The following is a 13,299-nucleotide window of genomic DNA, read 5'->3' on the forward strand; positions in this document are numbered from 1 at the left end:
ATTACAAGGAAGCAGATTTAGGCTAGACCTTGGGAAGAATTTCCTAGCTGTTCGACACAGTCTGCCAGTGGTAGGCACAGTAGTGGTTAGGCTTTCCTTCTCTGGAGATTTTCAAACAGAGGCTGGGTGTTGGGGATGCTGTAAGCAATTTTCCTTCACTGAGCAGCAGGTTGGACTAGAACCTTCCAGCTCAAACGTTCTATGGCTCTATGATCTAGGAACCATTTTCCTAAACATAAGTCACTTGTCAGATATGACATGAACCCGACATGCTGGATTAATAATCAAGATAATTTTTTACAAAGCCCCTGCGGACATATAATTGAATAATAATTATAAATTATAATTATAATAATGTCAAACCACCTCCCCTCTTCCCAATAAGCCAAAATGCCAAAGAGAATCCCCCTGGCAAGAGTCTCTCATCTCCCCAGGAGGTTTAATCCCTCCCTGGGTGTCTAAGCAAATCTGCATGCTTGCATACAATATTTTGTACATTTGGTTTACCGCGTAGAAGCTATTACTATAGCACCGGAGAGGCAATTAAGGTAATTTCTGAGGTAATTAACATAAGTGATAATGAGGAAGTGTTGAAGTGCCGGATGTTGAACAAGCTAATCTTTGATTTAATTGCTGTGTTGCTGTTAGCTTGTATGCATTTTGCATGAGTGAGGAGGTGGCGGGTTTGGGTGGGTGTTTCTGCAAACACCTCGTCTCTGCAGCCATAATTGTATCGTAAAGGGTACCAGGGGAAAGAAGCCCATGGTTAGCCACGTCCTATCATAATCCATCTGCCAGGCTTCTGTAGAATGGAGCATTGCTGCAGAGGAATGGTTTTCGTCAGTGTTGTGAGAACCGTGTTTCCAGTGACCTCTAATAAAATGGCTCCCATGAGTCAATTTATGTATTTATGATTTACTCATTTTAATTTTTATGTCACCATTTCCCAGGGGTTGAGTTGCTAAAACGCTTGGTTGCAGTCCAGAAAACATGTGCATGCACTTTCTGGACCCTTCACTGTGAGGGATATGCTCCACATCTGTTCAAGCATCCCACCCTGTAACCCACTGCAAATGTCCCTCTCATAGAACAGAATGGAAAGCCCTGAATAGAGATGGAAATGCTGGACTGCAGCCACAGGATTCTTTTTACCATTTCGTGCAGTGCTTCTCAAATATTCTCCATTCCGGGAATATTGTACATTGCAGCTTGTCCACCGTGGGACCCTTGAGTGTCAAAGAAGATTCTGGCATGCACCTTTTGTTCACACAAAGCACTGGCCAGGCCTGCTAGAATGAATGGTTGCCTCATGAATTGAGAGTATGCTCTAGAGCAAGGATGCTCAACGTTGGGTCCCCAGATGTAATTAGACTTCAACCCCCATAATTCCCAACCAAAGGCCACTGGGGCTGGGGATTATGGGAGTTGAAGTCCAATAACATCTGGGGACCCACACGTTGAGAAACCCTGCTCTAGAGCAAGGATGCTCAACATTGGGTCCCCAGATATTATTGGACTTCAGCTCCCATAATCCCCAGCCCTAGTGGCCTTTGGTTGGGGATTATGGGAGTTGAAGTCCAATAACATCTGGGGACCCAATGCTGAGAATCTCTGCTCTAGAGCATACTCTACCTCTGGCATACCAACCTGTGGCACTCCAGATGTTGCTGAATTACAACTCCCATCATACTCAGTCACAATAAATTGTAGCTGGGGATGATAGGAGTTGCAGTTCTGGAGTGCCACAGGTTGAGAACCTTGCTCTAGAACTTACTCAACACTCCCTGTGACTACACATGGGAAACTGCCTTATACTGACACATACACAGTCTGTTTAGCTCAGTTTTCCTTCTAGAATCCAACCTTCTTTTTGAGAGTCTTTGAAGCAATCCTGTGAATCTTGAGGATGTGAATCCTCAGAAGTAACTCCACTGTATCCAGTGAGGCTTACTCCCAGATGCGTGCATAGGATTTCAGCCTAAGGCTTTAATTGGTTAACAGTGATCAAGGATGAGGCTTACACAGACAAGTGTCTTACTCAGTACTGTTAGAGAGATTGAATCCAGCTCTTCAGGATCTTTTAAAGTGGTTTTCCATACTCAGTTGATCCTTTAACAGGAGATTAGAATTAAAATAAATCCTGAGGCTTTGAAGAATTAAGAATATGGACTTTGCCTCTGAGCTAAAATGAATTTACTCTTCACTAATTGCATATTATCAAGGTGACAATTTCATTTTAAAATGTTAATACTTAAATGTAAATTATTAGGAACTGTCTTCCTTTGTGAACGGTTATTTGTTGCTGACAGCATGATCTATAAGACAAACGTCACAAAATATTTGCCAAAAAGAATCAAGATCAACAATAAACCTCACTACAGTGCTAAGTTATTACACACACACACACACACACACAGACACACAGACACACACACACACACACACACACACACACACGTACTTAATGGAAGCAATTAAAATGGCAACATACTAATTTACATTTGCAATCAAAATACATAATCTAAAAATTGCTATTGCAACAGAATAAAATCATAAGATCAATTCATACACCACTGGTGTAAATACATTAGCACTGCTGTAAGATTCATTGTTCGTTCCAATTCTACATTTTTGAGCATTAACAATCACAGTGACAGAAGGGAGCTGAATGAGTTATGAGAGAGAACTTTATATGCTTTCAACAGTTTATATACTAGAGAGAAATTTGTGTGTGTGTATGTGTGACTGTCTTGTCCCCAATTAAAGGGAAAAAAATAGGTGATTTGGTAGTAGAACCCAGAAACTCTAAAGATTTGTCAGTATAAACTTTCTATTTACATTTTTGCCCCAGCATGTGATTGGAAGGAGATGTTATTTATATGTCTACCTTTTAAAAATGTTTCCATTATGGAAAATTCAGAGAACAGCAAGCAAGGGTCGCACTATTCCTTACAGTGTGCTTGTTCTTTTAAAAAGGAAAATTATTCCTTTGTATACTTTACAGATCCAAAACAAATGTCTTTTGCCCATAAATATCTCAATTCAGAAGTTCCTGCTACCTTTCCATCGTGTTTAATTTGGTGTGTTTGTGTATCTCAGTCTTATTAATAAAACCAGGGTGACTTACATTCAGGTAAGCTTTCTCCCAGCAGTAATTTCACCCCTTGTCATTTGTCTTTCCAAGCTCCAAATACTGTGGGAAACTCTCGTGCTTGTTGTCTAAAAAGAATTAATTAATACTTGTCTTTAGCCTTGACCTTGAATCGAAGGTCAAAAGCTCATCTGCTATAATACACATCATCGGACATTGATCAATAAAGAAATGTAGAGAGATAAAATTAAAGCTCTGTCCTGAGATGGAAACAAAGGATTCTGGGAGTTAAGTCAGGCATCTTGATGGGCTTTTGGTACATGACAAACAGACCAACAGAATTTAGCTAATGATTAAATACAGTATTAGACTTATTTGGGGTAGCATCCTACCTTCTAAGGTAAAATCAGGAACAGATGAGAACTGAAGTTTTTCTAAGAGAGAACTCATTATGCTTGTATGGCTAAAATACTACCGTTGTGTGTTTGTTGAGAAAGGAGACTGCCAGTTGGTTTATTCATATGTTTTCTTGCTCAGAAAGTTTAGCCTGTAAAAAATGATGCTGAGGATATTTGTAAAAGGCAGTTTTCTAAATTTATGCCCAGATTAGCACAATCTGTTTGGAAATCACAGCACAAGTTGCTAGGGATGTGCACGGAACCACACTGGGTGGTTCAATGGCGGCAGGGGGTTGCACTTTAAGGGCAGAGGAGGGTGTACTTACTCCTCCCTCCATTTCCCCCCCGCTGGCACCTGGTTTTCCTCAAGTCCTACAGGGCGGCAGCAGCATACTTCCCGGCTGCCCCGTTCACTCTTTGGCTGGAAGTGGCCGGAAGTAGCTGCTGTGTGTGTGCCCAGTGGGCGGGCGCTTGTGACGTGCACGCGCTTGCGCCCGCTGGGCACACACACGCCAGCTATTTCCAGCCAAAGAGCAAACAGGGCGGCAGGGAAGTACACTGTCACCCCATAGGACTTGAGTAAAACCGGGCGGTGGTGGGGGGAAAGCGGAGGGAGGGGTAAGTGCACCCTCCCCCGCCCTTAAAGTGCAACCCCCCACTGCCTTCAAACTTCAAACCGCCCGGTTCGTGCACATCCCTAGTTGCACAATAAACCTGAAAGAGCATCAGGGCTTTTTAAAAGGGAAAATACAATCAGAATTGCACAATGATAAGCAAGTGTAATTCATACACACAGTGTATACTGCTACAACACACCATAGTGTGTGTGTTTTCCTTGTCTGTGCACTCATACTTTGTTCCCTAGAGTCATATTCCATGACATTTAGAAGCCTGCAGAGATAGAGTGGGAGAAAATCCACAAGTTTTCAGCACACTTGACAGCACAATTGCAGAAGTGTTTTCTATTCATTGGTGGAGACTTGATGGAAAGTTGACATGGAGTCTGTGGCAAGCCTGTTTGGCAAGGGAAGGAGAAATCTACTGCGAGGATTTATAAACTGCTTTTCAACAAAAGTGCTCAAAGCAGTTTACTTAGGAAAAATAAGTAATAAATAAGGTGGTTTCCTGTCCCCAAAAGGCTCACACAATCTAAAAAGAAATGTAATATGAACACTAGCAACTACCACTGGAGGAATGCCGTGCTGGGGGTGGATAGGGCCATTTGCTCTCCCCCTGCTAAATAGAAGTGAATCACCACTTGAAAAGGTGCCTCTTTGATCAGTTAGCAAGGGAAGTTAGGTGTGATCAGAGTCTGGGTTCTAGAGGAGCCTGGACGACTCTTTTTACTTCTCTGATTACCATCAGATACTTTACATCAACTGACATGATAACTTTGCATGACTTGAATTTTTGAACTGAACAAATTTTCTTTTAGAACTGCACTTTTTGGGGGAACTGCATGTTTTGTTCCTGGCCACTGCATGGAAATCAGGGTGCATTTGTTTACGGTGGTGTGTAACAATGCCTTGGCTTTATACACGTTTGCAGGTATCCAGTGCTGCTGCTCCACAAGACCATCTGGAGACCCACCTCCTCAACATTGCCATCTTACCCCATTCGCCAGAGTCACCCACCCTCTCCTTGGGATCTTCTCTCCATATGACTGTAAGTATGGCAGGGCAGCACATATAAACTGCATTGCCCCAAGTACAGATGTTACTTTATAGAATGGTATTGAAAACAAATATATTCCCCCCATATTTTTTGGCAGCTCATGTATAGAGAATTTTCAGAAATGTAGACTGCAGTCCTATGCACTTGCAGCGTTTACTTAGGAGTAATTTGCTTGACTAACAAGCAGAAGGTTGCCCGTTCGAATCTCCACTGGTACTATATCGGGCAGCAGCAATATAGGAAGATGCTGAAAGGCATCATCTGATACTGTGTGGGAGGAGGCCATGGTAAACCCCTCCTGTATTCTACCAAAAGAAAACCACAGGGCTCTGTGGGTGCCAGGAGTCTAAATCGACTTGATGGCATGCTTTACCTTTAAGTTCTATTGAACTCAGTGGGACTTACTTCTGAGTAAGCATGCATAGGATTGGGCTGCAAGTTTACAGAATATTAAGCAAGCAACTGGTTGTTTACTTTTAATTCCTACATTCAGTGCCAGATCAAGGGGTTGTGGCCCCCTTGGCCAATTTTGCTGTGGCATCCTCACTCCCATTTTTATATAGTTTTTCTTTTTAGTTAAAAACCGTAATTTTTATATGTCTTTATTGTTTACTTCATTCAGTACATTTTATTAAAATATTAAAATTATTTTAGTAACTTAAACAGCATAGTACTGCTGTATTTTCAGGTTTGTTGTTCCTGAAAAATATGGTCTTACTGTAGGAAAGGGATGTTTTTGCCCATTATGCTTAAACACCAATTGCTTAACTTCCATTCATTGGACCCCTATTCATATGACACCTTTGCCCCTCCTGGCCTGCTTACTAAACCATTACTGGATTGTTGAAGGAGCAGATCTTCTGTATGTGAGTGAACTATTGCAGACTCCCCCACCTAAAAAATAAAAATAAAAATACAGTTACCAGGATTCACTAGGTGGGGGAAAGTAGAGGAGAACATCTTAGGTAGTGTGCAAATGGGAACAGCTGCACATAACAATCCAGTTTCTACAAGATTAAACACATGGGGCACAGTTCAGATAAAGATGGAGGCTGCACTCTTCTGCAGGCTTGCCTAGGTGTAAGAGACCCATTGCTTGCGGTGAAGTTTACGTCTAGGACATGCATCATCAGGTCAGGCTGCTACCTAAGCATACTTACCAGGAAGTAAACTTCATTGAACCGGGATGGGCACCTTCGCAGGTCACTTCATTTTCTGCCATGCCCTGAGACGGAGATTAGTGGGAAGCAAAAAGGAGGGGGTGAGCGGGGAGGGTTGGTGAGAGAGAATCTGCTTTCGATTTCTCCATAGAATGAAATGCATTTGGATCCATGTGGAAGGAGCTTCCTTTGGCCACTGAGCTGCAAGTTTCTCAGAGACATTTCTATGGGGGAGGGGATTGCCTGACTAATGAGAGTCTTGTTCTTGCAGAGAAAAGCTACCGCTTTGAGATGGAGCCTATCAGCAACTTTGGTGGTGGGCTGAAAAAAGAAGGCTCAACATGCATTGTTGAGGCAGAAAGGAAGGGAATCGGGAGGCCATCCCTACTTCTGCTTTTAAGAGGGGAAAATAGTGCAGGTTTCTTTTTTAAAAACAAACCAACCCAAAGCACACATACAAATGAAATGGGTCAGTTCCTGCCTTTTCAGATTTATGCTCATTGCATGATGTGTGTCTGTGTGTCCTGCCCACCACCTCGGAGTCCCAATTTGCTTTACAATGATTACTTTTATTTGACTTTCTGCAGATCCAAAAGCTATAAAGAAACACACAGGAGCACACACAAAACCAAGAGCCTGAAGCTTTCCAGGGGAGTAAACAGAAGGGATAGGAGTGGAGACAAACAGAATGGAAGTTAATGAGCTCAGGCCATCTTGTTCCTCTCTGGTCCCCACCACCCCTTTCCTCCCTTGCATATTATAGTGGATTAAAGCCTTTGTCTCAGAGCTAGCTCCCATGAGGGAGAGAAAATGCTGAGTCATCCCTTCCTGGGCGGGCTTTTCCTAAAACTATTCTGTATTACCGGTAGATTCAAAATGCTGCTAGCACTACCCCCTTTGTCTACAGAAACTCTCTGGGCTTGAGGTGGGATAACCCAGAGAAAACTCTCTTAATTTTGCTGTTGGACAAGTACAAAAATCTTCCACGTGTACACCTACACATGGTGAGAAAACTGATAGCTGCTGAGCTCCTGAGGATATGTTTGCACCAGAGAAATCCCCCTTCTTTTACTGAGTTAAAAACCCACTCTGAGAGTATTGTAAAATGTTTTTTTTAAAAACAGAAAAAGAAACTTTTATGCCAAAGGTTACACAAATAGATTGTCTTAAGCTTCAGTTTTAGGTTGCATTTAAGAACGCTTAAATGGTTCCAGAGTTTTTTTCAATTACTACAGACTGGTTGCGTCTGAGGCTGTCTCAGTTTCTAGAAGCAGTTAAAAATACTTAGTAAGTTACACAGTTATACAAATAGGATGTTTTTATGCACACTTGAGTGTTTACAGAGGCTTTTGCAACGCTCTAGGTGTGCTGAGTGTATGCTAGTATTTTTTATTTCAATTACTTTGCAGGTAAACTATAATAGAACAGTATCCAGAATATGCAGAGCACACACACACAAAGAAATATAAGTTTCTAATTCAAAGTCTGACTAAAAAAACTTTTCCCTAGACTAAACTTCCCAAAGCCATAAAACCTGGCTCCTTCCCTTGAACTCACCAAACTCCAGATGAGTATCAAGCCTCCTGTAATCCTTTCGTCCCAAGATTTACAATCATCCTGCTATAGGAAAACTCCATTTGCCACATGTCCCCTGCGCTTCTCCAGGCAGGCTTCTCCAACACCCTTCTTCCTCCAAGAATTCCCAGCAACAGCTCTAGGTCCTACCCACCTGGACTACTGATTGGTTGAGCCCTGGAGTTCACCAGCTTGTCAGTCAAGACAACAGCTTACTTCCTGTTAACTCTTTAGAGGGAGGGGAAGCTTCTTTATTGAAACATTCTCCATTCACCTTGCATAGCCTAGTGACCCCATGCAAAATGGGTGGTGTAGTGGTTAGAATGTCAGGCTAGGAGCTGAGAGACCTGGGTTCAAATTTGCACTCAGCCATGAAACTCAGTGGGTGACCTTGTCCCAGTCAATCTTTCTCAGCCTAACTTACCTCATGGGGTTGTTATGAGGATAAAAGCGGGAAGGAAGCACCCCCCTTGAGCTCCAGGCACCATGAAATATGACTTTGTGCACTCTCCGTAGCCTCTGGGCTGTGTATTGTTCGCCCCACCTTAAGGACACTTGTCTAGGCTTTCACTTAAGGGCTGCAGACATCACTACCTTGTACAGATAGGGATAAATTGTGCAGGAAGCGTGATTTGGTGGCTTTGATCCTTTTACAAAAAAGAAAGAAAGAAAGAAATGCTGGTTGATGAGAACGTTGCTGGGTTTATATAGCTAATTGCTCGTTATGGAATCTGAGAGTTTAATGACGTATTGTACTTTGCTGATAGGCTTCTCCATCATGCCTGGAGTGGGGGAGATGTAAAGGGACCGTCTTGTTCAACCTTTTCTTCACAAAAGGAACTGACTTTCCTGTATTGACACGATGACATGATCCATCTATGTAATTACAATTAGACTGGCTTTCCCACTAAGGAAGCGCTTAGTGCTGCATCCCTCCATAGCAAGAGAGGAAGATGAATGACTTACGCAGAGAGGTCAAGGGAAGTTTAGCAAAACTCTCTCTCCAGGGCTGTCCCTAGGGGTGAATCAGCATGCGCGGGGCCTCCTTCACATTTTGATCTAATATACATCATATGTAAAACATGGCCACAAAGATACACATTTTGGCACTCCACACTTTTGCATGGAGGCAGAATTAATGCAGTCCTCCCTCCCTCATTAAAGGACATGGGGAAACAACTGTTTGTTTTTTTTAAAGAGTCGAGGAAAACATCTCTGCACCAAATTGTTCAGTGCATGACATCCCCAGAGGCGCACCTAAGTAATTTTGGAGCCTGGACCTAAAGGCCTTTGGAGCCCCCGCCCCCCGCTGCAAGTTAAGTATCACCCCCCACACACACACACACATACACATACTGTGAGACACGCAGTATTTTTAACACGTGGGTTCTTGAGGGCCCAAACAGCAACTGAATGGACAAGAAAGTGAGGATGTAACAAGTATATTCATGCAGAATATGCCCATGGCCAATTTTGCTCTGGTCTCCACACACACACACACACACACACACACACACACACACACACCTTTTCACACAGTTTTTCTTTTCAGTTAAAAACCATTTAACATGCCCCTCTGAATTTGAAGTGCTTGGTTTTAAATGAATTCACTCTCAGTAGAATCAGTTACAGTACAGGGAATTAGACTGAACTCTTTTACACTAACTGTACTAGGCTGTAGATAAGAAGTTACTGTTAAGCAATATGTTGATTTAAAAAAAAATCTCTGTTACTTTAGAAAACTGGCTACAGTTTTCAGGATTTATTCTGAATGAATTATTTCAGAAATTAATGAGTTAACAATAACCTGCAATGATTCTATAACCATTTTAAAGGGAAATTTTTAAGCCTAAATTACAGCCTGATGGAAATGACCATCCATCCAAATTACTGACAGAATGCCCACTGCTCCTGCATTTCAAAGGAATGGCCTTGCATTAGGACAACACTCATCGTCCTCACAGTCCTACTGCTCTTTCCTTCTTTCCTCATATCTACCTGCTTCCCTTTTGCCATCGTTCACCAAACACATGGAATGGCTCTTTCGGATCATAGGAAGCTGCCTTACAAGCTGGTCAGACCATTGGTCCGTCTAGCTCAGTACTGTCTACATTGACTGGCAGCAGCTCTTCAGAGTTTCAGGCTGAAATATCTCCCAGCCATATTTGGAGAGGCCAGGGATCTAAACTGCGATTTTCTGCCTGAAAAACAGACGCTCTGTAACTGAGCTACAGCCCCATCCCTATTTCTACTTTCCATTTTAGAAATGCCTTCCGTTTAATACTTCCTCAAAAACCTTGTCTTCTGCAAAGGCCTTTAAAAGATCACAATAGGTTCCTGCGTTGACTTTTGGGTTAAGCTTCTGTAACTGATGATGTGACTGTCTCCATGCCTAAAACAGGTAGCCAGGATAATGCAGGGCAATTGCTATTTCTAGAGCGCTCTCACTGGAGAAATCTCCTAATCATTGTGAGGTTGTTTTTGTTCTCTTTCACTTGAAGCTGCTTTACAATTTCTCTGCAGCTTCCTATGTTCCTGTCTTCCTATTTATTTATTTAAAATATTTATACCCTGCCCCTCCCATACACTACAGCTCGGGGTGGCTCACAACAATAAAATAGAATGCAATAAAAGTAATAAAATTAACCAAATTGAGTAATCAAGTTAAAAGTCAGGTTAAAAACCACAATCAGTATCCAGTTCAAATTAAAAGTTATTTTAAAAGCTAAAACATGAAAATTATAAAAACTAAAAAACCTACCAGATATAACCAAACTAAAATGCCTTATTCTTCAAAGCAAACTTACCTCAGTGGACAGGGGGGGGGGGGGCTGGGGATGGCAGGCTGGGCTTGGTGAGAGAGGGAGGCGAAGTGATGGCAGGCCCAGGTTTTACGAGACAGGGAGAGAGAGGGAAAGAAAGGAAGAAAGAAGCCAAGAGGGACGGCGGGTGCAGGCTGGGCGAGGGGATGGTGGGTGCAGGCTTTATGAGATGGAGAGGGATGGGGGGAAGAAAGAGGGTGGGTGGGTGCAGACTAGGCTTGGCTAGAGAGGGGGTGAGGGGAAGGTGGGCTCAGGCTTTACAAGAGAGTGAGGGGGAAGAGGATGGGCGCTAGATGGGCTTGGTGAGAGAGAGAGAGGGGGGTGGGGGATGGCAGCGGGCGCAGGCTTTACGAGACTAGGATCAGGAGAAAGAGGAAAGAAAGTAAGAAAGCAATAAAGTGGATGGGGCAGGCTTGATGAGGGGTCAGGAAAGGACTGTGGGGTAGGGTCTCCAAGCAAGCACAACCAGCTGTGATTCAGCCACAAACAGTGCACATAGCACCATCCCACCCCATGTAAAAGCCAGATCTGCCCACGCTTCACCCCCACCCCTTCCCCACAGCCGCTGCTACCGAACTCCCACAGGCTGGGCTGGTAGGGAAACAGTCCAGAAGGGGAGGTCTTGGGGAGCAGGCAGAAAGCATGTGCTCCATGGGACTTGTTAGTGGGGGCAGGGGCAAGTAGGAAAAAACCCCTCAGTCTGCCGCCTTACTCCCAGTTTTCCCCACTGTGCCTTTACCAGTATCTTTCTCTTTCCTCACCCCTGACCAGGCCACCTCCACCTCCTCCTCCTCCATCTCTGAGTCCAACTGCAGATCTTGTGAGAAGACACACGAGGGGTGGGGGCTTTGGACTCTCATGAGACTTCCAGTGAGATCTGCAAAGTCCAGACGGAGCTGGAGGTGGGAGGTGAGAGGAGGGGGTGATATGTGGCAGCAGGGAGCATCAGGAGCAGCAGTGTGAGACTGCTGAGTGGAGAGGCAGGCTGCTCACCGCTCGCTCGGCCAGTGTGTGCCAGTGCTGCGAAGCCTATGCAGGTACAGGGCCCGGGCGATCGCCCTGGTTGCCCCACCCTAAAGACGGGCCTGTTTCTCTCTGTCACTCTTTCATCTTCAGCGAGTTTCAAGGTAGATGTCTGTTCTCAAGTCATTCAAGTTATCAGTGTCCAGTAATGCACTTCTGTTTGCAAGAACCTTGGCAAGATAACCCAAAATAATTTAAAATGCTTTTTTGTACCATATTTTTGATGCCAAAATGAAGGTCAGAGGACTCCAAAATGGCATTGGTGTGTCGCGGGGGAAGGGCGGGGTGGAGTTTGGATGACCTTACCCATCACCACTGCCATTTCTCTACTCCTGATATATTTATTTATTTTATTTTTCCAAGGGGCCCAGAGCAGTGTAGATGACTATGTTTTTCTTCACAACAACCCTGTGAGGTAGCTTAGGCTGAGAGATAAGTGACTGACCCAAAGTCACCCGCACGTTTTGTTGCTGAACGGGGTATTTGATTGCCAGAACTTGAGGGCTATACTCGTGGGTCTAATGGGCCATAACCCAAAATCTGGCTTCAAAAAAGCCAGTCTGGCAACAGGCGTCCCCAGTCCTAATCCAACACTCTGACCACTACACCATGCTGGCTCACCTGCCAGCATTAGCTTTCTGATTCAAATTGTGGACTGTGGAAAAATGTTGTTACCCGACCCTTCCTGTTTTCACTCATGTTTTCATAGAGCCTTGCTACAAAATCCCTTTTCAGCTCAATGATATCTGACATCTGAAGAGGACATCTGTATGACTGCTGGAAGTGTCCAATTTTCAGAAGTGCCATTTTCACGAATGATCTCTTTTTAAATCGCCACTTAGATTTTTCTGATATTTTTACCCAGTGTGGTTGACCCAAGGTTATAACACAGCATAGTGCCTGTTAAGATACAGCAGGAATTAGACCTGGAAGTCTATTGGAAAAATCTATATATTACTGGCTTGTTGAAAAACCAATGTGTGTCTTACATTTTCAGGACAGCTTCCCTATTTTCTGGGCAATGCTTGGCCTCAGTGTCAACGGTTATCACCTTTCCATTTCTTTCAGGCTCTGGAAGACCGTGTGACCCCTATAGAGCCGCATCATCTTTCCTTCATCGACTCGGAGAGTCCAAGTGGGAAAGTCGTATTCAATGTGACTGTACCTTTGCCACCAAATCAAGGCAAAATGCTTAATAAATAAGATATCTAATATTGTTATAGTTGCAGCTGAATCCTGGAGGCTGGACAAAAAGCAACAAAGAAGGGGCATGCTGCCTAAGAACCAGGTTTGGCCTGGAAATATTTATAGCCAAGACAACTCAGATAGGGCCAGTAGAACATTTGAGTGTGAGGCCATGTTGGAGCCCAAGGAAAGTAGTCTTGCTTCTTTGTTCTCCATTTCAGAACCCAGAATAAGGGAGCTTCCCCAGGCTCGGATCGGACTGGCTTACAATCTCTGGTGGATACAGTGCACCCGCCTGAGCCATATATGCCATTATGGGAAGAGCAAGTAGAAATAACTGAGCTATTCCCCACTCCCCAATTCAGCCTCCA

At 43.7% G+C, this 13,299-nt stretch overlaps 1 protein-coding gene across 4 annotated transcripts in view; it reads left to right on the plus strand.

The window, feature by feature from the left end:
* Nucleotides 1-13,299, plus strand: part of FRAS1 (Fraser extracellular matrix complex subunit 1) — a 383,137-nt gene that overhangs the window by 276,628 nt on the left and 93,210 nt on the right. For all 4 annotated transcript variants that reach the window (XM_053252057.1, XM_053252060.1, XM_053252061.1 and 1 more), the window contains 2 exons: nt 5,038-5,154; nt 12,812-12,926. In XM_053252057.1, coding sequence (XP_053108032.1) covers nt 5,038-5,154; nt 12,812-12,926 — 232 coding nt within the window. The remainder of the gene's footprint in view (nt 1-5,037; nt 5,155-12,811; nt 12,927-13,299) is intronic.

Source organism: Hemicordylus capensis, chromosome 5, assembly GCF_027244095.1.
Source record: "Hemicordylus capensis ecotype Gifberg chromosome 5, rHemCap1.1.pri, whole genome shotgun sequence".
In the NCBI taxonomy this organism is placed as follows: domain Eukaryota; kingdom Metazoa; phylum Chordata; class Lepidosauria; order Squamata; family Cordylidae; genus Hemicordylus; species Hemicordylus capensis.